This window comes from Astatotilapia calliptera, chromosome 14 (assembly GCF_900246225.1).
Source record: "Astatotilapia calliptera chromosome 14, fAstCal1.2, whole genome shotgun sequence".
Lineage (NCBI taxonomy): Eukaryota > Metazoa > Chordata > Actinopteri > Cichliformes > Cichlidae > Astatotilapia > Astatotilapia calliptera.
This window is the reverse complement of record NC_039315.1, coordinates 19868413-19896024: the sequence shown is the minus strand read 5'-3', so window position 1 is coordinate 19896024 and position 27612 is coordinate 19868413. Positions and strand designations below refer to the sequence as shown.

General features: G+C 40.7%; 1 protein-coding gene across 2 annotated transcripts; it reads left to right on the top strand.

The window, feature by feature from the left end:
* The first annotated feature begins 7 nt into the window (after window positions 1-7).
* Window positions 8-26712, top strand: vps53 (VPS53 subunit of GARP complex). Of its 2 annotated transcripts, none has more exons than XM_026192111.1 (22): window positions 8-186; window positions 584-664; window positions 2412-2461; window positions 2558-2624; window positions 7838-7924; window positions 8396-8511; window positions 8887-9006; window positions 11105-11183; window positions 11287-11430; window positions 11543-11685; window positions 12210-12351; window positions 13161-13259; window positions 13396-13490; window positions 14495-14737; window positions 17450-17597; window positions 17865-17947; window positions 18050-18128; window positions 19566-19714; window positions 19810-19879; window positions 20964-21101; window positions 25775-25879; window positions 26052-26712. In XM_026192111.1, exons 1-22 carry the CDS (start codon window positions 100-102, stop codon window positions 26220-26222), a joined length of 2496 nt encoding a protein of 831 aa, XP_026047896.1. In that variant the 5' UTR covers window positions 8-99; the 3' UTR covers window positions 26223-26712. The 2 variants fall into 2 exon arrangements, with proteins under 2 accessions (XP_026047896.1, XP_026047895.1); XM_026192110.1 differs by having other exon boundaries at window positions 43-186; window positions 13164-13259.
* Window positions 26713-27612: the final 900 nt, after the last annotated feature.

Here is a 27612-nt window from a genome sequence, read left to right as displayed (position 1 = left end):
TGGAATGCAGCATTTCCTCTTCCGTCACCGGTATCCCAGAAGCCTCCTGTCCAGGAAGTGTTATGCCGAAGAGATCTTTGCTTTGTATTTGTTTTGACAATGATGGAGGAAGAAGAATTTGAATTTGCTGAAGATCTAGAGGCTATTTTGCATCTAACCCCAGAGGTGCAGCTAGCCATTGAACAGGTAACCGCTTCACCTCGGTACTGAAGGATTTCTTTGTAACCTGTTGTTGTTGGTCTTTGCTAATGTGCTGACAGCTTTCAGCAGGTAGGCTAACCATCTTGCGGGCTTACTGTAGGGTAAAAAGCTGGACTAAGAATACTAGCTATTAAACACCAAGCTGACCGTAATATTAACAGTGTTGGGCTTGCAATAGGCATGTCAAGTAATTAAAATATGATCGCTTTAACGTTACGACGTTAGCCTTAGCTTTTATCTCTTGTTGTTGTTAAATTTAGTATATCATATAATGAATAATTAGCATCACATCACAACTCATTTAACAACATGTTTATACAAAGTATCTGTCGGTCAGCACGTGAGTTTCCGACCAAACGTTGTTTGTTTTTTTGTGTGCAAGGTATTCCCCAGCCAAGACCCGCTGGATAGAGCCGACTTCAATGCGGTGGAATACATCAACACACTTTTCCCCACCGAGCAGGTACACTGAAGTGCTACACAACTGATTGCAGCCAGGTTTTCACTTACACATATATACAGATGTGGTGTGGTCCAGACACAGACTGACACAATTGATAATCAAGTGATAATCTTTAAGTTAGAAGTCATGTTCTCATTTGCCACAGTGGGAAACGTCCCGGTGTTACTTATAATGTAGTATTAACAATGAATGATCCCATTCTACTCTGGAGCTTTAAACTAGCAGGCAGAGTAACAGGACCCATTTGGAAGTAGGTTCCTGCATTTAGGCTTTACATATTCAGGCCAATCAGACAGCCAGGAATGTTTGTCGTAGTATTGTGAATATAGTCATCTGGAACCTATCCCAGCTACCATAGGGGCAGGACATGTGACACCCGACGCAGGGCTAACACAGAGAGACAGGAAACCATTCACACTCACATTCACACCTATGGGCAAATTAGATTCAACAATTTTCTATGCAATTTGAAGTCTATCATTCTACAAAATAAATAAAAAATTAATACATTCAAGACAGCTGCCAGGCTTCCCAGAACTGGATGTTTGAGCAAATTCACCCCTGAGGTCGAACCGTGCAATGTTTACAAAAAAAGAAAGTCCAGACATCAACTTGACTGAATTCTGGGGCAAACTTTACTAGAGCTGAGCATAAACAAATGCTTGAAAACATCGATGAACCGAAAGAAGGTTGTAAAGAAGAGTGGCCTCAAAGTCTTCCACCAAAATGTGAGAGACCAAGAAAACACTTGGTTTCACAAGCTACTGAATAGGGTGTACTGAAAATGTGACACTGTCCTTCTGCGTTGTTTTTTTGTTTTTTTTTAACTAAACAGTGAACACAATGATATGGTGTAAAAAGCCATGTTTTTGTTGTCCATCTCAGGTTGTATTTAGACCTGGTGAGGACTCAATCTTTTTTTTTTTTATCATGTCCAATATGATGTCCTGCTGATGGTTTGGTCTGTACTAAGGGTCCCAAAGTGACGACCTAATGCAACTGAAGTGTGTCAGTGTCCTGCTGAAATTGCTAAATATGATTAAATGTAAGAAGAAGGTCATGAGAGAAGAACTGTACAGTTATGGCTTGTTTGTGAAGGGAATGGAACAATTGTTGACTACCTCTGCTTCAGTGAGGGCCTGGATTGTGAGTAATGCCACTTGGCTCCATATGATTGCTTCAAACCTGACTGTGAGACATAGAGGGAATACAAAAAAGAAAAGATTGAAATTTATTGTTGCTTTTCTTGCAGCTTTGGTTGATAGATTAGGCAAAGTATCCTTTTTCATATTAATTTGTTTTATTCCTCTTGCAACAGTTAAATCTAAACCATCTATATCATAACATGTGTATACTCTAGTTCCATAAGGGGTCACTGTAACCCTATAGTTTGTGTTTAGACTGCAGAGGTGAGCACAGTTGTGGAGGCATTTTCGTCCTATTGTGTTATATGCATAATAGTTAGGTTAGGAGTTACACTAGCCCTGTGTAGATCTACTGAACTGACTGTATCATCTGAGACAAAGCTATCTGCTTGTTGAAGCACAAATCTGTGAAAAGCAGCTGCATATGGGTTTATGCTCAGTGTTGTTTTGTGTTAAATGTAACACATGAAATGATACATAGTTAGGAAAATGGAAGAACTTAAAAAACAGTAGTCAACTTGCATTAAAACGCAGATTTTTAAAATGTGTTGGGAAAATTCACTGTATACTTCCCTGATTTCCTGTCTTTGTATTTCCATCAGTCCTTGGCTAATATCGACGATGTGGTAAACAAAATTCGATTGAAGATACGGTGAGTTAGATTTCAGTCAATTTGTTTTTTGTCAATTTTTCTCCTTGTTTGTATCTTACCCTCAGTGTGAATAAATTGCTCTTTCACATTTGGCAGGCGTCTGGATGACAACATCAGGACAGTTGTGAGGGGCCAAACCAATGTAGGCCAAGATGGCAGACAGGTAAGCTGTCCTTGAAATATACTTTGTTTTGGAAATATTGATATAATTGTCCCCCGAGGCATGTATAGCAGGTGTGTTTTATTATGCACCGCTGTTTCTCACAAATCGATGCTAAAACACACACTGAAGACCTTGTAATCCCCAGTGGGGGAGACGAAGGAAAGTAATTATGCCCATACATAACATGTCTGTTCATTAGTTGTGGTGTTCAGGCTTACATCCTTCTCCTGAAGTTAAAAGGGTGCCAGTGGCTGTAACAAACTCAGAAGACGCTGCCCCTCCCCCTCTCCTTCTCTTTCGTCTCTCCATATTGCTTCCATGGAAAAGGACAATATGACTCAGATCCATTCCCGCAGCTCACACTGCCCCTTCTTTACGGAAAACACGTCTGTGAAATAGATTCCCGTATGTAAATACTTAGATTTCTTTACAACCCAGGGTTTGGAATCTTTGCCTTTTCTTTAGAGATCATGGCTGGGAAAAAAACAAACAATAAAATCAAAACAAAACGAAAAAACGGCGCCTCCTGATTTAATCCAGGTCCTTGCAAAGTCAGAGTTGTTAACGTGAATGTGACACCTGGTGGGTGAGCCCTGCGTGTTCTGACCAGTTCATGCGATTAGGTGTGCATTGTCGTCAGGTAGTCTGGCCCGGTGGCCGCGTCTTTCCCAGTTAGCTACTGTTTGGTAGCGGAAACACTTTAAATCCCCTCCAGACCAATAACATTAAACAGTCTCACACAATAATTTTACTTTGTTTTTCCAACCCCACAGAGCCATTCCAACTTTTCCAGGGGGAAAATCCTTTCTGCAGATGGAAAGATGGAGGAGTGTGCATTTCAAGAGGGCAACTGAAACGTGCAGACAGCTATAGAGTAAAAACAACAAGATCAGCAATTTTCTTATTTCTGCTATTGACCGAACTTGTTCACTGAGCTCGGCGCATTCCTCCAGTTGAAACCCAAGATAGTTATATTTACAATGAAGGATGGGGTGAGCACATTAGGAAGAGAGAGAAAGTTGAGGCAGTCTGGGTATGACTTCAACTGAGGTTTTTTTGAGTTTCTATAGAGTTAGACTGTCACATGTGCTGACTGAATATGGATATGTGACTGCCTTAGTGGTCAGAGTCCGGTGAAATACAGATGGGTGAATAAATTGGGTGATAATTGAAGATTGTGTTTTTAGGACTTTAAAAGCTTTTAAAAGTGCACAACCCTGTAGATGTTCTCACCCTCATCACACTAACTTTAGGCTTAACCTTTAAACTGAAAATGTTGGTTTAGTGTCTGGATTGTAACCAAAGACTGTGCTCTCATAAGCAGCGACGATTGTTGACGAAGTATTCGGTTCATTTGAAACACAACTTAATGTTCTCTCTCTGCACATGTTTGAGGACCAGGGTGAAATTACAGAGAGCACTGTGCGAGTGGATGTAGCATGAATGTCCAGGAGAGATCTGTTATCTCTCCTCTCTCTTTTCTTTTTAATGAGTGGGTTTATTATTATTATTTTTAATAATCACAAAGCGTTTAGCTTTTTTAACAAAATATCTGCAGGTGCTCAAAGACCCATTTTCTGCAACCACCAGCGTCATCTGTGCTCCAACGGCTGTTTGCTACGTGAAAAGACTAACTGATCACTAGAAAACTCTTTCTCTAATTAGTTCCAAATGCCCAGAAAAAGGGCTAATCTGAAACTTGTCAGGGTTTGCTCAGTGTAAAAAAGTGAAATTTATTCCTTGCAGGACACTGCAAAAAGTGAACCTTTCATACATGTGCACCACTCCTTCCAAAACAGTGCAAACTGGCTCTAACAGGAATAGAGAGAGAGTGAGTAAGAGGACAAGAGCATCAGAGTTTCTGGTTTGACACCTCGCAGATCCTCAGCTGGCAACCTTGTGAAATTGCACCTATAAGATTAAGAATCTGCATCTTTGTGAAGAAAATGAAACGCTTGTTTTAATTTACTTGCCTTTATGTTTTTTAAACAATAACACTGGATCTTGCACAAGACACTCAATCAGCCAAATGCTTTTCTCTTTTTTATCAGCACAAACTTGGTTTATAATAGGATGGTTGCTCCCATTAGCTAAAGAAATGGCAGCAGTGCTCATATGTAGTTTACATGCATGACTTAGTATTACAGATGCTATTATTTAACATGCTAATGATAAAGTTTAATTTTGATGTTTTTGCTAATCTGGCTATATTTTAAATTTACCAGCTTTTGTTTACCAGCCTGCAAGTTTCCCACCACATACAGCTTGGTCTTTGCATCCTCTCGCCTGCTCGTTGTCATGGCAACGAGGGGTTTTGTTTTTTTGGGGGCGCACACCTGCTCCACAGTCATCTGATTATAACGCCATAGCACTAATGAAGAGGTTATTTTGTGTTTTTCTATAATGAAAATTAAGGACGTTAAATAATTTTGTTTTGAATGGGTTCGAACTGCAGATCAAATATTTGGTATCATTTTCTGCCTACCATTCACAATCCTGTTAACTGGTTGCTGTTTAGGTTTATGGCAGATTGGCACCAGCCACCATCCAAATAATGACAAAGAAAAAAGTGGCTGGAAGAGGTAAAGAACCAAATAATGATTTGCTGTTGAGTGGCTAGTGCACTGAAACAATAATCTGTTGGTGGCGGCTGTCGTTGTTGAGTCTTTGGATGTTGTGCGTGCTTAAATGATGATTGTATAAACCCCATAAAGGGTGGAGGAAGGCTTTCCTTGGGTTGCTTAGACCACGTCATGCTTTCCTGGCAGCAGTTATGCACAATAACTGCAAATTTCAACTTGTTTATATTAGTAATCAAAGGAAAACTCTTGTTTTTAGAAATTCTGGTGTCTTTTGATTTGGATCACCGTAATAAGTCTCCCTGCACGGTGTTAGGCGCATATTATATCTATGTTACTTTTGGGTTATCTTCCTATTGAGTTGCCTTAGATTGTTAGTTAATGTTCATTTTAAATTGGCTGTTGGGCTTTTATTGTAGTTTCCATGCTTTCATCTTTAGTCTTCTGCAGTCCTCAAGCTATCTCACCATGTGTGTTTTACAGTTTTGTGCAGATGAAGTTCTGAAGAAAAACAGTAGAAGCAGCATAGTAGCTGGCCACTCTTAAATACACAAGAGTGCGTTTGAAAAATGCTGCCTTTGATATTATTTTCTGTTACATTTGGCTATAGCAACCCTTTTTTAACATGAGTGGCGATTTCCTGAGCTTTTCTCCTTTGTCTAAATTGTCTCAGTGAAATGTACACGAAAGCTGCTCAGGCAGCGTTTCAGCTGTTGATCAGATTTATTGTGTTTGGCGCAGAACTCAAAAGTAACATTAAATATGCCCTTTACTTTTAAACGCTGAGAGTCTGCCAGAGGGAGAGGTAAAATGCATCCCAACTGCGTTCAAACAATGAATCGAAGCTCTCCGCTTCTTGTCTGCTCTCCATAATACAGTCTGTGTGCGCCATGGAACATGTGCAGCTTATTGCATGTTAGGGACACACTGGTTTGGATGTGCGTGTTTTTGTGAGTGCAGATAACATCTCTGGCATAGAGGCGCCTGCTGGGCAGTGGTCTCTCTCAGCTTTCCTCAAGGCTAAATACAGGAAATGAGCGCTAGGAAGCGAGCCAGATTGACTCAGCTGAGTCTGCATGAGCGACAAATTTCAGCTTGGGAAGTTTAAGCCTCTTGTGCGCGCACTTTGTTTGTTTAAGATGTGCTCCAGGGATCCTCTTTAAAGATTCAGTGGCACTTCTTTCTCCCAAACATCAGATCAAAGAGGGATCACTTAACCTCTAATTTTTTCCAATTAATTACTCAGCTTGCATAAAAAGCGAAGAAAAGGATACACGAGAGGCTGGATAGATAGCTAGATGCCGTTTTAATAGAAGAACTTTCATGTTAAAACACCCTCTGCAGGATTAAAGGCCAAATCAGTGTTTCGTGACTACTTGAACTGGTCATAGTGTGTCATCTTTACTTTGCTGAATGCCTCCCTAGGAGGCTGTCAGTAATCACAGCTCTTTGACACCAAACAGGAAGGAAAATTAATCCCCTGCTGTCAGTGCAAGCTGTATTTATATGTCTGTGCGGTGGTTGTTGGTGGTACAGCCACAGTTTTGTGTGCATTTGTTAACTCGATGTCCACTTGTTTCTCAGAGGTGCTTTTAAAAGTGGTAAATTCCTTGCACAGCTGGTGCCGGCTGTTAGCATTCCTTCTGTGCAAAAGAGTCCGAGGCCAGTCGAAGCTGCGTCTGCAGAGCTGCCACAGCATCGGGCCAAATGAAGCCCGTTACCTTGGCATCAGATGTCAGAGCAAAATGGACCATCAAAGAACAGCTGCCATGTCAGATGATGGGGAAATATTAGAATGGCACCTCAGCTATCTGACAATTTCCACTGTATAATGTTATCTAATCTGCCCTGGCTTAATAGGCTGTTAAAGCTGCTAATGATGTCTTTAGCCTTTATAGTGACAGCATTTATGCAGTGCTTAGCCTTATGGCATATGTGTCAACTTAGGATCTATCAGTGTCAGATATTGAGTTAGCGTGTCAGTTAAACACACAATTAGTATGTTTGACATTGCTTCATTCCAGAGCTGGGAATAGGCATTAGCGTGATCGTTTGTCACCTGGGCCAAAGCCAGTGTTGTGACCAGATTAATTAATTTAAAAACAAATTCCATGAAAGTTTGACCCACAACTGCAAATGACAGACAAATATTGCAGCCAACACCTGCTTCTCACAACAAAACATCATTAGAAGTGAATCTCACTTTTGGATTTTGGATTTTTTTTATAGAAAGTTGATGTTTTTATTTGAAGTGACATATTTTAATTAAAAGTTTGCTAAAAGAATAAATCAAATTTGACCATCTGCTCCTAACAGACTTTCCGTCTTCTCTGCTAATGAATTTGAGTTGTTTGTATGTTGTTGTTTTTTTGTGGGGGGGCGTCTGTGTGTTGTTCACACATAGCATGATGGTGGAGACAACATTGTACTTCATGAAGAAGCACATAAACATTTGTTGGCCTTTTCCCCCTCTTGTTATGTATTCTGCTCTAATGGTTGACCAGGAAGCAAGCAGAAAACTCTCTGTCCACTTGGTCAAACCTTGGCATGCAAATACTGTGTGAGATTAATTGTTTTAGTGGTTCTTGCGCAGTAGAAGTCTTCTTATCATGTTGCTCTGTTTATTTTGTGCAGGCTTTGGAGGAGGCCCAGATAGCTATCCAGCAGCTCTTTGGAAAAATCAAAGACATCAAGGACAAAGCTGAGAAGTCTGAACAAATGGTACACACAACAACACACACGTATACAAACACACAAAGGTTTCTGAAGCTCACTGGGGATTTGACCCTAGCAGATGGGAGCTACCATTTGTGTCCTCCTTGTTACAAGAGAGACAGTGCGGCAAGTTATTTAAAGTCCAGGTAATGTGCCGTCCGTGTGTCTTTGTGTTACAAGAGTCCAGGGAAGGCCAGTAGAATGAGTGTTTACAGAGAAGATGGGATGGGATTGTGAGGGGGAGGAGTGGCAGGCTGACTCTCCCTTAGGAGGCAAAAATAGTTTCTCAAAGCAGTGGGTGTGCCGTTAATCCTGCTCTGTCTTTTTGGCATATTGCATCACAAGGCGCACTCACCTTTTTGTGCTTCTTCCTTTCCCTTTTGTGTGCTTTGACCTCCTCCTTCATTCCATGTTGTTTTCCCCACCCTTTCTCCTTGTGGGTTATTTGCCTTTCCTGTCTGACTTGTTCCCGCACAGGTCAAGGAGATAACGAGGGACATAAAGCAGTTGGACCATGCCAAGCGCCACCTCACTACTTCCATCACCACCCTGAACCACCTGCACATGCTGGTGGGGGGTGTCGACTCTTTAGAGTGGGTATACTTAAATCTAGGAACAGAAATACTCAGAAAGTTCCCCATCGTGATAACGAGTGATTTAGTGTATGATCTGCACCGATGCGATGGTACAGTTGGGTTTACTACAGTGTTATAAGTGGTGCAGAAAATTTTTTTTTAACCTTCTACTGCATACTGCAGCACGTGAAACTGAAACAAGAACATTTCATATAGACAGAAGCAATAACTGCATGATATACAGTGAGTAGCATGCTGCTAGAATTCTGCTGGACTGATTTGGATGCACATTATATAGAGAAATTTGGCCCAACTACTTTACACCTGCAGTTACAGAGTACAGGTTTTGATAGTTTTTAAAAATGTTATACTTGCACACATTTTATGTTCCAGAGCCATGACCAGGAAGAGGCAGTATGGGGAGGTGGCCAACTTGCTGCAGGGAGTGGTCAACGTGCTCGAACATTTCCACAAGTATATGGGCATACCCCAGATCAGACAGCTTTCAGAGAGGTAACTTATACGAATGAACACACGCACACCAGCCACTTTATAAGGTATATGTGTTCGAGTTTGAGTTCAAGCTCACATGGGCAATCTCTGGTGAGAATCTCATTTTTAGTAGCCACAGGGTGATTTCTTCTTACAGCTGAAAAACGGTTGAAAACTGGTTACACTAGTAGATGAAGTATGTTGCTTATTGCATCCTGTTTATGCAGATATTGCACACATACAGGGAAACACGGGAAGGAAACTCACTGAATAGGGTTGCATTATGCCAGAATTTCTTCCATTGTGAGAGAGAAGGGACACACTATTTCTGAGGCTGTTTTTATCTCCATGTACTCCTTTTGCATATGTGTGTGGAAAAAGCATTTTTTCACACCATGTTCTTGAGATTAATTGTTCTTGCGGTGTCTCTCATCAGTCTCGTACCTCTAACGCAATTCTTCATTTGAGGATGTTTGTTCAGTCTTGAGTCAGTCATTCCAATATCTGAAGATTGCCTCACACAGAGATTTACACACACACACACACACACACACACACACACACACACACACACACACAAAGACGTGCAGGCACAGTTCTTAGCTGTGCTGTTGTTGTTTCTTAAAGCTCTTCCCAAATTTCCATTTTTACTAATATTTTCCAAGAACACCAGAATCAGTATGGGACATATTAAGCTGGTTAATATTCAGGTTCAAAGCAAAAGCTGATCCCTAAAAACAAAAAAACATAATAAGATGACCTTCTCTTCTGTTATGATTGAGGTGTGGTAGACAGTGTTCATACCAAATAACAGCTGCATGGAAGAAGTGACTCTGCTGGAGAGAAGGATGAGAGGAAAGACATGGGGAAGATATGAAGGCAGGGCTGACAGCTGGATGCTGGACAGTCAATAGAAAGTATCAAGACCTCTCCTAGAGAAACACGGCCTACACAGACTGTAGCCTCTGGGGAATACACATTTGCAACCGCACAGCCACAGATGGCAGACGCAGACAAGAGAATGCTGCACAGATAAAACATGAACAAGAATGGGTATATGAGAAGGGATTAGGGATCCCATGCGAAGTACAAAGGTGGCATGAGTGACAAAAAACACTGGAATTTCAATGTGGTGATAATTTCAGATGTCAAGGTTTCTTCAGGCAGTGCGGTTTAACGAAGTTAAATGAAAAAACATGTACACTGCTTCAAATCTAAAAAAAAAAAAACCCAGATATTTCGGTTCAATTTTTTTTTTCATTAAGTCATGTTCTAAAAATGTCAACTTAACTGGCTAATATGCACGTTATAGCTATGTGACAGGCTCTCTTTGACATTCCTCTATTTAATTCACTGAGAAATTAACCTTTTTTGTTCAGACAGTACTTTGAACCATGACTAAATGGAGCCAGTGTAGCTGTCACCTTTGAGCAAGTTTAACTTTGATTATTTTTTAATAAGCCTTTCTCACTTTATCGCTTAATGCTTTTTTTTTTCTTCTTCTTTTTCTTTTTTTTCTTCCCCCATCTGAGTCATACTGCTCAACCGTGGTAAGATAGATGCCACAGAAATCACTGTGAGCTGTGGAGTCCCCGTATAATTAGAGTCTTATGTTCTGCAGCCAATCAGGACAGCCGTAGATGTTCAGACAACAACATCCAAATGCGATGTTGCATCTCCACCCTCTCCTGTTTATTTGAAATGACCGTCGTGCCATTGGATGCTGTGGATGTCTGCAGGCGGATACAAACATCTTCAAGGAACAGCCAAACTGGCCTTTTTATTTATTTATTTAATATTTTTTGAAAGTATTTTACCCTGTTGAGTCTTTGTTTTTTGTAGCAGTTCAAAAACACAGTTGGTCATTATGTGTAAGTGAAAGGCTGACGGCTGTAAAAAGTTTTCCCGTTTGACTTTTTGACAAGAACTTAAATAAGGGATCTGCTAACTGGCTGTTAGTCATGAAAGGTCTCAGTCACAGTAGCTAGTGAACCGAAATATGTCTGCCTCTGTTCTCTGTTGTTCAGTATTTTTGGAGGCTAACATTAAAATGCTGTAATTTCAGCAAAATGGACTGAGATAACAGTTAATTGCTCAATGACCATTTTGACCTGTCTAGAGTAAAGGCGGCACAGAGTGAGCTGGGGACTCAGATCTTGGCAGATTTTGAAGAAGCCTTCCCCTCACAGGGCTCGAAGGTAAATATCTCCACCCAAACTCTCCATTTTCATGTGCCTACTTTCCTTATCTACCTCTATTTTAGAACAAACACATCTTTCATGTCCCGAACTATTCTTATAGAGACCAGGTGGGCCCAGTAACGTGCTGAGGGATGCCTGTCTGGTGGCAAATGTACTCGACCCACGCATCAAGCAAGAGATCATCAAGAAGTTTATTAGGCAGCACCTCTCAGAGTATCTGGTCCTCTTCCAGGAAAATCAAGACGTAAGAACTGGGGAGGAAAAAATGGGTTTTTATTTACTGTATGGTTCCATAATAGAGAGGGGGAACCAGGTCAAATCTCATTCTAAAAGAAATGGCTGTCCCTGTTTATCAGGTTGCTTGGCTCGACAAGATCGATCGCCGCTATGCCTGGATCAAGCGCCAGCTGCTGGACTATGAAGAAAAATATGGACGCATGTTTCCTGAAGAGTGGTGCATGACGGAGCGTATCGCCGTGGAGTTCTGCCACATCACCAGGTATAGACGTACAGTAAAACCTGGGATTTAAAACCCATCTGGGGGCATGTGTTGACACAAAAATTAGGTTATGAGTTACACTGTGCATAACTGGTCTAATTTATGCCGATTAGCAAACACTGTGTGTCTGTCCAGCCGAGAAGAATTTGAATGAAATTATCCAGGCAAAAATCGAGAAATTGCTTGTTAGGACTTTTTGGCTTTATGAAAAGAACCCCGCTGTTATGGTGTGCCAGGCCTGACTCCGGGATCCGGTACAACTTTCTGCGCAGTTGACGTAGGTGGCCTACATGAGCAGTGACCTAGTGGGAAACACTTCTCGGTCTCTTTTTTTTCCCCCCCTCAACTACATGAGAAGACGTCGAAGTAAGCGGGCACCATGTGTTGCTACTGGGAATGAAAAACATCTGGCCAAAATTGCAGCAGTGTCAAACATTTTGGGATGTCAAATTATAGAAATTAGAGGTAACGCGCTCAAATTGACACTATGTCCGTGTTTTGTGTGTGTTTTCGGTTTCTCCCAGGGCTGAGCTAGCCAAAGTGATGCGAACACGGGCTAAGGAGATTGAGGTGAAACTGCTTCTGTTTGCCATTCAGAGGACCACAAACTTTGAGGGCTTGCTGGCCAAACGCTTCACGGGATGCACTTTGACGGACGTACCTGGAGTAAGAAAAACACACAGAGACGAACAATACCCACCTAACAATACACGTTTTAAGGCTAAAAATATCCACATGCAAATACAGTTTAGATGCAGCAAATTTGATCATAATTGCAACATTAAAAGCACTCTTCAGTCACACCTTCCTTGTTATATAAAAAGCCGTCTAAATACTCTGACAGGGGAAACTGATGCAAAACATGTGCTCTCCAGTTGGGAACTTAACACTCACTGAAATACTTCCAGTTGGCTTTGTTGTAGTTTAAGCCAACTGGAAGGCTACAGATTAATCCCAGTCAGTCAAAACATATCTTCATTTTTTTTTCTATTTCTTGTTTATATACATAAAACTGTTGATTTGTAGCTAATTTTGCTCACACGCACACTGAGTGCTTTTTGGTGTGTCACAGCCTAAAGAAACCTTTTAATCCAGGTCATTCTGCCATGTGGAGGTGGAAGTGATACACACAGAAATGGATGGATTATGAGGGGTGTGATTAGTTTTGCCATGGCCAAGTAGGCCAGGCTTGTTCAGGACTGATAATGTTTAGGCTAGACAGAGTCCCTCTTGTCTTCAGTTCAATTAACACCCTTGCTGGTTTGGTTATTCAATCGGGGATTTGGTTGAGTGGAATTTAATTATTGGAGGTGCAGATTTATGAAAGCCTGGTCTGTGCTGACAAAAAGGTGATAAATCCTGAATTTAATATTAAACAGCTTTGTTATATTTAATATAATAATATGTAATAGATATGCCACAAATTCTTTAGTGAGAATCAAGCTATTACATGCTCTATTATTCTATTTTTACAGCAGAAGAGGCCAGACAGCCCACTAGACCCAACTAACCCCTTTCTGGAGGATGAGCCAGGAGAGGAGGCCGGCACAGAAAAGGATGAAGATCTGACTAAGGTAAGTTAACCTGGATTGACCTTATTGACATTCTTCGCAAAGTAATTGCGCTCTCAGATATTTCCTCCTTTTGATGAATAACTTTCTTGGGGCTAAATAAAAATGTCCTGTCACCTTTATTCTCTGATTCTTTTAGCCAAAGAAGCCCAAAGCTCCAGACAACCCTTTCCATGGCATTGTCTCCAAATGCTTTGAACCTCATCTATACGTCTACATAGAGTCCCAAGACAAGTGAGCAACACACACTCATAGAAGCAGGAAAGATCTAATTGGATCAGGGTACACAAACCCAGAATTGGGAGCAGGTTGTGTGTAAAGCTGGCACATGCATACTTTTTCCATTGCCCACTCATCAATCAGACCCCCCTTCCCCTCCTTCCTATTCTACTTCACTCCCTTTTTTTCTGTCTTTCCATCCGTTGTTCCTCTATCCACTGTGGCATAAATGTTTCCCATTAGCTCCACAACCACAGACAGTGAGCGAAAGAGAGAGGGAGGTTGAGTAAGTGCTGCCGCAGCAGATCTGCCTATTTTCTTTCCCACCTCTTTATGTTTTTTTTCTTTTTTGGTAGCCTTTCTTCAGGCCCCCTTTATGTAATACATGTTTCAGTTTTGTTTCTCTTGATCCATATTATATTTTTTTATAACCCTCTTTCTCCAAGTCTGATTTTCCTTCTCTTTATTCCTCCTGCCTGTTTTCTTTTCTTTTCACCTCCCCTTTCACTTTTTTACCACCACCCTTACGTCCTCAGTCAGTCACTCCCCTCCCCCAGTGTTGGTGATGGCTCCTGTAACAGTTCTGGAACTGTGGTGCTTGCATGCAGCCCCTGGTTCTTGGCTCTTTGGAGCGTTAAATAGTGTTTGTCTGTCCAAGGGGATGGGATTGACCTATTCTGCAGCTACAGCCTTACAGGCAACGGCCAGATCAGCTTGTCCCCAGTGGGACATAGCAGAAGAGAACAGTGGCCTGCTTGTTTTGTCCTTGGCTTTAGTTCCTTGATTCAGCAGGAGTGGGCCACACCAACTGGCTGTGGACCTGTTGACTGCAGCGCTGATTATTTTGATGCTTAAACTAGTTTCTCCTATTTATCCGTCTCACTCGGTCTGCTTGATAGTTCGTCCATGAATCGATATATGGGGAAAAAACACAATCCTGTTTTAATTAAATAGATTTAATTAATTTCACAAGACCCTACTTCATGCATGGGTGCTTGCTTTCTTTTCTGTTTCTGCAGGAATCTGGGTGAGCTGATTGACCGGTTTGTGGCTGATTTCCGGGCACAAGGCCCTCCCAAGGCTGGCACGGAGGAGGGTGGAGCAGTACTGCCCAGCTGTGCTGACCTGTTTGTCTATTACAAAAAGTGTATGGTGCAGTGCTCCCAACTAAGCACTGGAGAACCGATGATAGCCCTCACAACCATCTTCCAGAAATTCCTCAGAGAGTATGCCTGGAAGATCCTCTCTGGCAACCTGCCTAAGTAAGACCGTTTCAGGTTTTCAGTCTAAATTAAAAACGATATGTCTAAAATGTAATTGGTAAAAGTTATATTATCAACATGACCGTTTCAGTGGTTCTCTGCAACACTTTACACGTAAGTAAAAAAAGAACTAGCATGACATTGTTGAAGATGCTGAATCCACACAAAAACAAAAATCAGACTTTGAAATATATGAGTAATTTTCAACAATTTCCATCAATGACACATATTTATTTGGGATTACCATTTCCTAAACAAGAGTGTCACACCCATAAACTGTTGCTGGGACCGTTTAGCAGTTCAGTCTGAAACTAACATCCTCAGTCCTCGCTCTGTTTGATGAATGAGAATAGCGTGTTGTAAGCAATCTGGAGTTGGTTAAGCTGTGGCAAAACCCAAAATGCTACCAGCAAAAACATCTCTGCTTCACTGGCCACTTAAGAACTCATCACTAGCTTTGGTGTGTACACACACACACACAAGCGTATGCTTTGCACTGTAATTACACACTTGAGCATGGCGACTAATGCATACCATGTTCTGACTTGTATACATACACTGTCATAGATGCACTCAGACTCTTTGCAAGTGTGTTTACTTAAAGACACCCGTCCAGTGTGGTGTGCTGTGAATTGGTTTTGGAAGAGCCCCTAGAATGGAGGTTGAGCTGTGTTGTGGTTTTAAACACATATTTTGTTTTGACATTTATTAATGACTGGGTCGTCTGTGAAGTCTCACTGGCCCAGTGGCCCACATTTGTGTCTCAGTTACAAATAATAATGGATTCTTTACCAGTGTTTTATTTTATTCTTTAAAGGAGTTCTCTTTAAAGCTCAGTAGAAAAGAGGACCCACATCAGCTAGATTCATGAAGAAGAATAAAAAAACATCCCGAGGTCAATATTGCATAACTTAATGGCATAGAGTAATTCTTTGTCTCAAATTGTAAACAATGTGAAGTCCCACCACAAACATTTCAATTACAATACAATGCAAGCACAAACAATATACCACAGTCTTCGTTTTTTATTTACCGTTTGTTTTTTTTGTTTTTGTTTTTTGTATATTCATAGTTTTTGTCAAATGGAGTGTTTGTGTGTGCTTTAATAAAGTACATTTTAATCCATGACCAGGACTTATTACAAAACTGCAAGGCAGAACGTACCTGCTCGGTGCCCTCTTATAAGTATAATAAATCAGCTCTTGCCTTGGAAGATATCCAACCACAGCACTTCAGCATTCTTATTCCTTTTTTCTCACACCGTCCTTCTCTCACGCATATTTGAGTTTCTTGGCCTAACTGGTACAGCACTCTCAGGGCTGTATAAGTACCTTCTTAAATGAACACATTTTGTCATCACAGGAGGCTCCTGGTCTATCTCTTCCCCAGTTAACCACGGTGTGCCTCAAGGCAGAGCTAATGGTTATCGCCCTCAAGGCTCTACTCCGGAAGATAGGAGTTGTACCCATTGTTATTGACAGTTGCACCATCTAACAGTTCCCTGAAGTTTGCAATCTGGGTATCATTCTAGACTCCACAGTTTCATTCCATGCTCATATCAAATCTGTCACCAGATTATTTTTTTTCCACCTAATGAACATCTCTTGACTTTGGTCATCACTCAATGACTATGTAGTAGAAACCCTCATCCATGCCTTTGGATATCTGACAACGCCCTGGACAGACTCCAGTATGTCCAGAATACAACTGCCAGGCTTCTAACATGCACCAAGCTCTGACAACAAATCGCCCCCACCCCCATAAATCTCCTCTGGCTCGCGGTTAAGTCACGCATCATTTACAAGATCCTTCTTCTCACTTATAAATCCCTTAATGTCCTGCCCCCTCAGTACCTGTTCGATCTCCTTCACCCACACACATAGTCTCAAATCCTGCGATACTCAGCCATGGATCTGATTTCTGTTCCTTGCACAAACCTCCATATTTATGGGGATACAGTCTTCACCCACCCAGTGTTTCTTCCATCTGAGCTCTGCAGTGTCCTGTTAGTAGACTATTATTATCATTATTATTATTATTATTTTAGCCAGTCAAAGAAAAAAATATAAATTAACAGAAATATCCACTGCGGTAATGTGGAAAACTGTTTTGTTGTCTGACAAATCAAAATGTAAAAAAAAATCTTTCTTCTTGTCACAAACCAACATCCATTATAGTGTTCAATGCTTTAGTGTATGTAACATGACAGCACATTAATCCTGACCAAGCTATTTAGCCGTTTTGTAGCAACATACTCGCTGATTTCAGGGAGATGATGCCTCACTATGTTCTGCATTTATTTCAACAGAGACCAGGTGCTAAATTGACCTGCCTGCAGGCCTGACCTTTCACCCACTGAAAACCTTTGATAAATTACACACATGAAAAAATAAAAATACCACAACACTGAAATTCTGTACCAAGGAAGAATGGGAAAATGTTATTTGTCTCCTCAGTTCCCAAGTGCTGACAGTGTTGTTAAAAGAAGAGGTGACGTGATATCATCATAAATATAATATAATGTTAATTGATCTACATTTTACAGAGCACTTTTTTTTCTTAATAGGGTTGTAAAGTATGTTATAAAGCCTTAAAGCTTGTTTTTTCTCCTTTTGTATTTTGCTCGGACCAGCCATGACCCCTCTGTCTCTTTCTGTTTTATCTCTTTCCACTGCTGATTTTCTCCCTCTCATTTTGTCAATCTCTGTCCAGATCCAGCACTAACAGCGGGGGTCTTACCATCAGCAGCCTGTTGAAAGAAAAAGAAGTCTCTGAAGCAGCAAAGTTCACTGTAGACGAGCTCTGCCTGATCTGTAGCATTCTGAGCACTGCGGAGTACTGTCTGGCTACAACACAGCAGGCATGTACACATATGGTGCATCATGTAACTTAGATCTTCATCAGCAAAAGAAATACCTTTGGGAGCGTGCAACGTGTCCATCATGTTAACAGTTAACAGAATGACACGTTTGATCAGGAAAACATTCATGATTAAAGCCTTAAAGGTTTCATCCATTCTGTCCTTTCACACAGACAATTTAAAAAAGACATTTGATGTTTTCTTAGTAAAGACCATTTATTTGTCTGTTTATGTGCACATTCATGTTTTTGTCTGTTTGTGTTCCAGTTGGAAGAGAAGCTGAAGGAGAAGGTAGATAAAGTCTTGGTAGAGAGAATCAATTTGACGGGGGAGATGGACACATTCAGCACGTACGTGACAACTGCAAACCGGCTTTTATTTCTTCTAAAAAAAAAAAGCCTAGCTGCTATTATGTGAAGAGTGTGACGATTTCCCTTTTCATGTGTTCACAGTGTGATCTCAAATAGTATCCAGCTGCTTGTTCAGGATCTTGATGCTGCTTGTGATCCTGCACTAACTGCTATGAGCAAGGTTGAGCACAATCATGCACTCACACATTCAGCTCGTATTGTAAATACGCTACGTTGCCAAAAGTATTCACTCACCCACTCAGATCTTTGAATTCAGTCGTTCCAATCAGTTTCATGGCCACAGCTTATAAAATCAAGTACCTAGGCATGCAGACAGCTTCTACAAGTACAGTGGAACCCCGGCTTACGAAGACCCCGTTTAACGAAAAATTCAAGTTACGAAGGCACTTAACGGCAATATTTTTGCCCGTGGTACGACAAAATGCCCGTGTAACGAAATCCGTTTGCGAAATGCGTTTCACTGTTCCACGTGAAAGATGTATTGTTGTTGCAGTGCGCTATTTCGTGTGCTTTTCGTTTGCAATCAGCCTATTTTTCATTCATAATGGGGCCGGCATAAAGCATAAATATGAGCGAGTTTAAAAAAAATGTTTAAAAAATATCATTGCACAGTTTACGTACGTAAATTAATTAACGTAAATGTAAGTTTTCGTTTTAAAGTTTAGAATTAAATTCCATAATGTAATGTACATGTACACGTACGTATGTATGCATGCATACGTATGCTGTCTTCAGCCAGCATCGCCTCACTTAAAAGGCAATGGAAAAAGGAGCTTCGACTTACGATAATTTTGACTTATGAAAGACCCTCTGGAACAAATTAATTTCATAAGTCGGGGTTCCACTGTATTTGTGAAAGAATGGGTCGCTCTCAGGAGCTCAGTGAGTTCCAGCAGGCGATCGTGATAAGATGTCACCTGTGCAAGAAGTCCAGTTGTGAATTTTCCTCGCTACTAAATATTTCAGAGTCAATTGTTAGTGGTGTTATAACAAATGGAAGTGACTGGAAAAGTGGTGGGCCACATAAAATCACAGAGCAGGGTCACATAGGCACATAGTGCACAGAGGTTACCGACTTTCTGCAGGGTGTTTGGGGATGGCCCCTTCTTCTTCCAACATTACTACACACCAGTTTAAAAAGCAAGGTTCATAATGGCATGGATTAGTGAGTTTGGTGGGGAACAACTTGACTGGCCTGCACAGAGTCCTGACCTCAAACTGATAGAACCCTTTTGGCATGAATTAAAACAGAGCCAGGCCTTTTGGTCCAACATCAGTGTGTGGCTCAAAAATTCCCACAAACGCACTCCTAAACCTTGTGGAATAGCTTCCCTGAAGAGCTGACGTCATATTAAACCCTATGGATTAAGAATGGGACGTCACTGAAGATCATATGTGTGAAGACAGACAAGCGAGTACTTTTGGTATTATAGTGTATTTTTAGAAATCCCCAAAAGATCGTTGTTTTGGGAATGTCTGTTTGTCAAAAATCTTCATTAAGAAAAACAGTAGAGTTCTCTTTATTTCAGTGCATTTAAAGGATTTATTGTATTAACCAGATGGTAAATATGCTAAACTTCTAATTCTCCGCCTCTAGATGCCGTGGCAGAGTGTGGAGCATGTTGGTGACCAGAGTCCTTATGTGACATCCATTATAATGCACATTAAACAAAATGTGCCAATCATCAGAGACAATCTCGCCTCCACACGCAAATATTTCACGCAATTCTGCATCAAGTTCACAAAGTACAGTGCATAAGCACACATTTACACTTCTTTATTTAAGCCCTGTGTGAAAGCTCCTGTTTGTTGATATATTTGTCATTTCTTTCTATCCTTAGTTCTTTCATTCCCAAATTCATCAACCACTTGTTTAGATGTAAGCCTATCAGCATGGTGGGAGCTGAACAAGTAAGTTTCATTTATTGCAATCTGTATTAAGATGCATTACTGTTGTGATGCATATACAATGAGGGCCTTACAGTGTTTTTATAGCTTTGCCTCTTTACACCACCACAAGGGATTTAAAACCAAACAATTAAAATGTGACTTTCCTTTTTACTTTAAAGGGTTTAACAAAAGTATTACATTACGGTAACTATGTAGGACTTAGAGTCATTTTTATGTGTCATCCTCCCCAGTCAGAGGGCCTGTTCCTTTGTTATTTCATTACAAAGCATACACAAGATCTGGAGTTAAGTGGGGTGTTTTCTTTTCTGAAACTCAATGTGAGGTCCAAAAAGTTGATGATGCAGGTGAAGGCGGTCACCATTAGGCTGGAAAAACAAAATCGACCTATTAGAAACTTAAGAGTGGCCAAATCAGCAGTCTGGTACATTCATTCAAGTATTGTATAAATGCACTGGCCAGGACAATGACTGTCAACGGCCTGGAAGGCCGCTGAAGACAACTAAAATGGCTTATCGCAACATTTTTCCTTGTTTAATAAAACCCTCTTGACAACATCCTCATTTTCTTGACTTGGAAAACTTGAGAAAATGATACACCTACCTTCTCAAGACAACTGTCAAAGAGGTAGACATATCATTAACAAAGACTACAATCAAGAGACTCCTGTATGAACATAAATACAAAGTGTTGCAAATGAATGGTTATACTCAGGATTAGAGTTTGCCAGAAAACATCTATTGTATGACCTGATATCAGACTGATAGGAAAATAAAGTGATGGAGAAGGAGAAAAATAGCTTTGATCTAAGTCAAATCACATCATCTATCAAACATGGTGGAGGCATCGTTATGAGCGGGGCATGTTGGATTTCTAAAACAGTTAATGCAATACCATTTAAAGCCCTTAAATTAAAGCTGAAAGTCTGCACTTTAGTCACATCACGATAGGTTGATTTAAAATCCACTGTTGTGGTGAACAGAAAACCCCTACTGTAATTGTCTGAAAAGTTATGGCTCTTGGATACATTTACTTGCGATTGATTGTATAAGGCTGAGTTTAAGTCTTGTGCAAACTATCCCACCAGCTTCTCCTCGACACTCACTCCTTGAAGACGGTCCTGTTGGATCTGCCCTCCATAGGCTCCCAGGTGCTCCGCAAGGCACCTGCCAGCTACACCAAGATAGTGGTTAAAGGCATGACTCGTGCAGAGATGATACTTAAGGTAAGGAGTGGGAGGGGTGGCATTAATGTGAGCTTGACTTCGGTGCAGCTGTTTGATTCAGGCACGTATTTCCTGGCAGCTTTCAAGTGAATGTTTGTGCAAGTATGAAAACAATCCCAGTTAACCGTCCTTAAATGTATGCTGGAAAACCACTTAACCTTGCTTCTTAGGCCGCTGGTTTACACTTCTTGCATAAACCAAGAATCTTAAACCAATGGATTTAAATGAGAGCTTTAAATACCATATAGTTAAACTTAAACACAGTATCAATGATAGTCATTTTTTATGGGTCACTTAAGATTTTATTATATCTAACTTAGGTGGCTAAATTCCTGCTGGCCTTTTTTTTTTTTTTTAACAACTGAAGCTCCTTTTTCTGACCTTTAAAGGCTTCGCCTGTAAGATAGAGCCTTTTACGTAGGTGCAGTGTAAAGGGTTTTTGGGGTTTTCCTTTATCCTTTATTTGCCGTTTTACAGATTTGATGTCGAAACTTGACAGATCCAGTTAAACACGAGCTTTTGTGCTGACACTAACATTTAACCAAGAACAATCTGGCACGACCTACAGCTAACTGCTTTTCCACCGATCTCAACAATAGACTGAACAAACATTTCTCCTGCGAGTGTTTGTGGTTGGACGGGCGAGCCAACTTTTAAATGTTTGTCTTGAGTCACTTGAGCAGATTATCTACTTGGAGTTTATTTTGGGCAGAACAGTCCTTTAATTGTGTCCTTAACCCCACTTACACTAACACTTTATAAGCATGTTTCCACAAAATAAAGAAAGAATAGGAACAAATCTAATGCACTGCTGTTTTAATGAATGCTAAACAGGCCAACGTAATACTCACGCTCATACTCTTAACTCAGTATGTGGTTGACTTTGAGCCAGTGGAAAGGTATGAGTGAGTAAATAAATAAATGCTTATAACCTTGTGTCTACTCGCGGAAAAATACACAGCCACACGTGCAGAATGGCATGCTGTATGCAGGACGTTGTTTTCAGCTGTGGAGTGCAGTCACTGGGATCAGCCCTTATGAGGCTCCTGAGGACACTGGTATGCGGATGCCATAGATTAATCTCGCCCTAATTAACTGTCCCACGAGGGTAGAAAACACCCGCCTGTCCCTGATTTTCCTCTTGGGCTCCCAGGAGGCCGTGTTTCCTCTAAAAGATGGACAGTCTTGATGTGTGATTAAGTGTGACCTGCTCTGATCATGCTATGTTGGCCAAGCTTTCCCAGTAAGGGAGTGGATTTCTGTGAGACTGTATAAGAAATAGTTTAGATTGATGGCGCTTTTACACCCTAGCTTAGATTCTGGCCCTCGGGCGCACTAACATTTTGCTGTCTTTGCAAACCCTCCTAACCATTTCATATTCGATCGTCTGTTCAGCCCATTGTCTGCAGGGATACGCTCTGTTCCACGGGGCCTCTGTAGAACCTGTCTTTGTCTGCCTGATAAATGCCCTGAATGTGCGTACGTACATTTCCACTCATCTGCCACACATTAAGAAGGCTTTCACATTATAGAATTATGTTAATTCATTCACATCAACCCACAACTGTCTGCTTCTTTTTATTCTTTTTTTTCCTGAATTCGACTGCCAGTGGGCCCCTTTAGCTGGAATGTGATCTGCATGGCTTGTGGAAAGCTCTCACAGACATAGCTGCTAACTTTGATTGATTTATATGCATTACTGTGACAACTGGAGACAGAATCATCATTCCGAAGGCTAGAAATCTGATACAGCAGACATGTCAAAAAACCAAAAACTTGATACCAAACAAACTGCTGAGGAAAATTCACTGTAAATTGTAAATACATTAACAGGGAGTATTTCTAATGATATGATAGACTGAATGATAATATAGACTATATGTAAAGAAGATATATTACTGTAACTATTTGTAGACGGTAAAGAGAAGCTTTTTGTACTATCCAACATTTTACGCATTGACTTTGTGTAACATCAAGGTTCCTTGTAGGTAATTGCTTCCACCTTGAGCTTAGAGTGAAGCCTCTGAAAGACAATCCCAATGAAAGGAGGTCAATACGAGAATTCCTCTGCCTAACCTCAACGATAGTTTTAAATTACACTCTGTGATGCTGTGGCTTGAAATTAAAATCCGTCTTCCTGAGAAACTGCAATTCAGTGGGAGCGTTAAAGGAGCAATTTTAAGTATTTAAAGCTCTGAGATTAAAGCAGATTCCTTGTACGTGTCAATTAATTAAGTGCAGTCTAAGTTCTTTGAACGGAAACAGCTTTGTTTTGCAAGTTTTCATTTATACCCTGGAGAACTTGAAGTCCATGGGGGTAAATTAGAGTTTAAAATAGTTAGTATTTAAATCAGCTGATCTTAGAATTATAAGAATAACAGCATTTGTGAACCAAATGAAGATCAAAACCATGGTGTTTTGTTGCAAGTAGATGTTACTGTGACTTAAAGCAGCAGACGTTGATTATGCTTGCTTCCTGAGTAGCATAACAAGCTGCGTGTGTGAGGTAGAGTTATGGTTAATAGATTATCAAACACTTCACTGACAGCACAAGTGGAACAACATAATGATTTATTGGAGTTGTTTTTCTGACACGGTGATGTGATTCATACACATCCAGCACTCGCTCTGCTTTTTTGCTCAGTTTTATCTCAGACTCTGCCTCTTTAGCCTATAAAGGTAGGTAGTCCACATTGAGTGTGCCACCACCAAAATATTAAGTTTTGTGTCATGAAGCAAAACAATCACCTGAAAACTGCTAGAATGCTCCATAAAACAGAGGATAAATGCAGTCTTTCATGTTTTTGTGTTTAACCTTTTAAAATTACCAAAATTTCAGTTGGAACTCTAATCGAATTTTAGATAAAACTGATAACACACAGGCATGTTTTTTTTAGTTTACCTCTTTATTGTCACTGCACACTCATAATTTGTACAATAGTACAACAAAATTGCGGTACTGTTGCACATTGGCGCTAAAAGAAGGCCAAGAAGTAATCACAATAAATAAATAACATCTATACAAAATAAAATATATACATAATGTGCCAAAAATAAATGAAACCTACTGAGAAATCACTCCATCTGCTCCCTGGTATACTTGAATTTGGTAACCTAGGGAACCTCAGTTATCAAGTGCAACCTCCATGAGATGTTTATTGTAGCAGCTTTTTAGGTCACCAGCCTGCCTAGCTCAGAATATTAATTTGTTTTTAACAGTTCCAAAACACAAAACAGTTCTAAACAACAATGATCCCTCCACCATGCTTTATAGATAGGACAATTTTCTGTGTGTGTTATTATTTAGTGCCTTTTCTGATCACATTTGCGACCTGTTGACGACAAAGTCATAGCATGTGTTATTTTCTTACTCGTCAACCCATTTTGTGATTCCCTGTGTGTGGATGGGAGTATTGTCATCCTGGAAAAGATGAAATGGATGTGTTTCGTTTTTCCTTATGGTTTTTTCCTTTAATTTGTCACCTGTCTTTATTTGGGCTGTCTGTTTTGCGAGCCAGTGCTTAGTTATGTTCAAAGTGCATAGGAATTTTTTGGTCCGTCTGAGACGGCCTCTCCTGGCCGGTACAAAGCCTCTGAGACGTGGCTGTTTTCCACACCCAGCCCAGCCTGCCATGGCTCCGGCTCTCTTTCCCACTTTTGAAGTTCTCTTCTCTTTTAGAGAGTATTTTAAAGGTAGCTCTCATCCCTACCCTTCTCACTGTGCTAAATCTCCCCACCCCACTTACTCGGTTTCTCTCTCCCTTTTAATGCCCATTTTACTTCTAAACTGCATCTCCATCTCTCTTTGTTTCTTTTTTTTTTTCTTTTTTTTTTTTACAAGGGTCCCTACAGGCCTTGCTCTTGGCCTGGCTCCAGGACAGTTGCTTAGTAAATCACTCAGTCAGCAGAGCTTGTAAGAAAGCAGAGAATTCCACACGATCCTGAGCCTTTGATGCTTGCTCTTCACTCGCTCCGTCTTTTGCTTCTGATTCCTCCATTCGCTCACTCCCTCCGCAGCTCGTCTTCTCATTTATTTTACCTCGAGTGAAGATGGAACCAAAGCTTGAAAGACTTTAGACTCTGTTAAGTGACAGATAGGAGAAACATTTTGTGAGCTGGTCCCTTCTGTGGACGCGTATGCATGAGATGGGAATAGGGGTGGTCTGTCAGCCATGTGTTGGTCTTCCTTCTTTGTAGCGGCTTCAAGAAATGCTAACTGATCTGCGTTTTCCACCCAGTCTCTGTTGTAGGGAAAAAACAAAAAACAACAACAAAAAAAACAACCAAGAGGATTAAATCCAGAAAAGTTGCGCCCCATTAAACTTTTTTTTTTTTTTTGCCTGCTCTTCCGTAAAGCTGATTTTCACCCAGACTCATTATACCTCCAAAATAATTATGGGTGATCCACTGGTGCTTGAGGTAATTGGTGTGTAAAAGGAGAAGTGCCTAAATATAGAAGTATAATCTAAACTTTGTTTGCAGCTAGAACTGCATGGCTCCATCAGCTGGAGCCCCTCCTTTTCCTCCCATTTGGCCCATAGCTGCCCCCATATGGGATCACTTAAAGATCTCTCGGGTCATCGTGTGATGGCTCACAGGAAGGTGGTTGGTGCTGGTGGTTGTGGTGGGAGGGTAAGGCGACATCAACAATCCTAAACTCTACTTTTCTGCAGGTGGTGATGGCCCCACATGAACCTCCGGTGGTGTTTGTTGATAACTACATCAAGCTCCTGGCTGATGGCAATCCCGAGACCTTCCAGAAGATTCTGGATATGAAGGTCAGTTAGCTTGTCTCTGCCAGTGTGGATTTTCTCATCTAGCTTTCAACGATATCTCCCATAAGGCTGTGCTGCATAGGTTCATTTACCTGTCGTTGTTATCCTGCGTCCTTTATTATTATTTTTTTAAATATATATTTGTGTGTGCTTTATTTTTATTTTGTGTGCGTAGGGCCTGAAGCGCAGCGAGCAGAGCAGCATGCTGGAGCTCTTCAGGCAAAGGCTACCCACTCCGCCCTCGGGGGCAGACGGTGGGCCCTCTCTGTCCTTCAGTACCCCCACCCCTGAGCAGGAATCCTCACGTATCCGCAAACTAGAGAAGCTCATTAAGAAGAGGCTGTGAAATCGCATCTTGAAAAGCGTAGGCTGGCATGGCCTTCAACTTTGTTGCGGTTATTCATCGCAAAGACTCCATCATTGTGCTGCGTTCTGTATTCGTGGAGAAGGAGGAAGAAGTTGACTGAGTTTTCTGACTGATGCCTACCCAAGCTGAGGGTGGATTATGAGGAAACTTCCTTAACTGTTTGATGTTGTTACACATGTCATGTACCTCTGTGGTTTTATTACACTAAAGCCCGAGTTTTGTAACATTACTTAATTGTTGCACAGTTTTTTGTTGTTTTGCAGAATGTGGAGTTGTTGACTAAACTCTAATCAGAGAGCTTCTGGCTGCTTCTCTCTCGACATATCTATTCCAGGAGGCCTGATCTTAATTAAAGCTGAAAATACTATACTTCAAGGATAACCGTGGGTTTTCTTTTTTTGCTCATCTGTTTTAATTCAGTGTGGGGTTGAAATCTGTGTGCCATTCATTAAAAGGGGGCGTGATCATAGGTGTTCTGATTGTTTTTGCTGTGTTTGTCCCGTGACCCAAACTGAACTCGTAGCTTCTTTAAGCAAACGGGATCTTTGGATTCCCTTCGGTTTTTAACACTTAGGCTGTCTTTGACCTTAATCGCACAAGTGTGCAGTCATATTCTGTAAAGGTTACTCCTCTGTTAAAAATCATCTTTAGTGATAGAAGGTAAAGGTTTTCTTTTAGTGAATGTGTGTCCATAAAAGTGCACAAATAGGTTTGTTTTTTGATCTCAAGGTCAAATATATTCCAAATTTGGCTTGCAGACACCAAAACCTTATCCGATGCCTTTTCCCTGGCTGTGTTTATGCATTTTGACATCGGTGTCTCCCAACTCCATAAGTCCTCATTGGCAAACTAGATGGCTGCATTTAGTGTGCACTTTATTTTACATCTTGGGCCACATGCAGCCCTCTGTTATGCTACATTGGCCAGAGCAGTAAAACAACATAAACGTGTAAAACTGGAGAAAAAGTTTTTTAAAAATGTGGACTTAATTTAAAAAAGAAAAAAAAACATTTTCTGTAAGTTAACTGATTTTATTTTATTTTTTTGTATCCATTACTTTTATTACTTTGGTGTAGTATGAATGCCAGTGGGGCGGTGGTCTTTATCAATAGGAAACGCTAGTCCTATGAAAATACAGTTTTAAAAAAATCAAAATCTATATGCACTCCTTCACATTTTGGAAAATTGTGTTAGGAAAAAGTCTTTGCCATTCCTGTGCCCAGGCCTTATGTTTGATACTCCTGCATTAGTTCCTTCAGGTGCAAAATGCCACTGCTTTGGCAACAGTGCAAAAACAGTGCAAAGCATAAAGTTTTTCCTTATGCTTCATAACATGGGCGTACACTACTTCTTTTCTCACTTGCGCGTT

What these genes read in the sequence shown, in the direction of transcription:
- vps53 (XM_026192111.1), top strand. Translation starts at nt 100, where the DNA reads ATGATGGAGGAAGAAGAATTTGAATTTGCTGAAGATCTAGAGGCTATT. An exon ending in GTCTGGCTACAACACAGCAG is followed by an intron (nt 17,598 to 17,864) that starts GCATGTACACAT and finishes TTTGTGTTCCAG; the next exon opens with TTGGAAGAGAAGCTGAAGGA. An exon ending in AGAAGATTCTGGATATGAAG is followed by an intron (nt 25,880 to 26,051) that starts GTCAGTTAGCTT and finishes TTGTGTGCGTAG; the next exon opens with GGCCTGAAGCGCAGCGAGCA.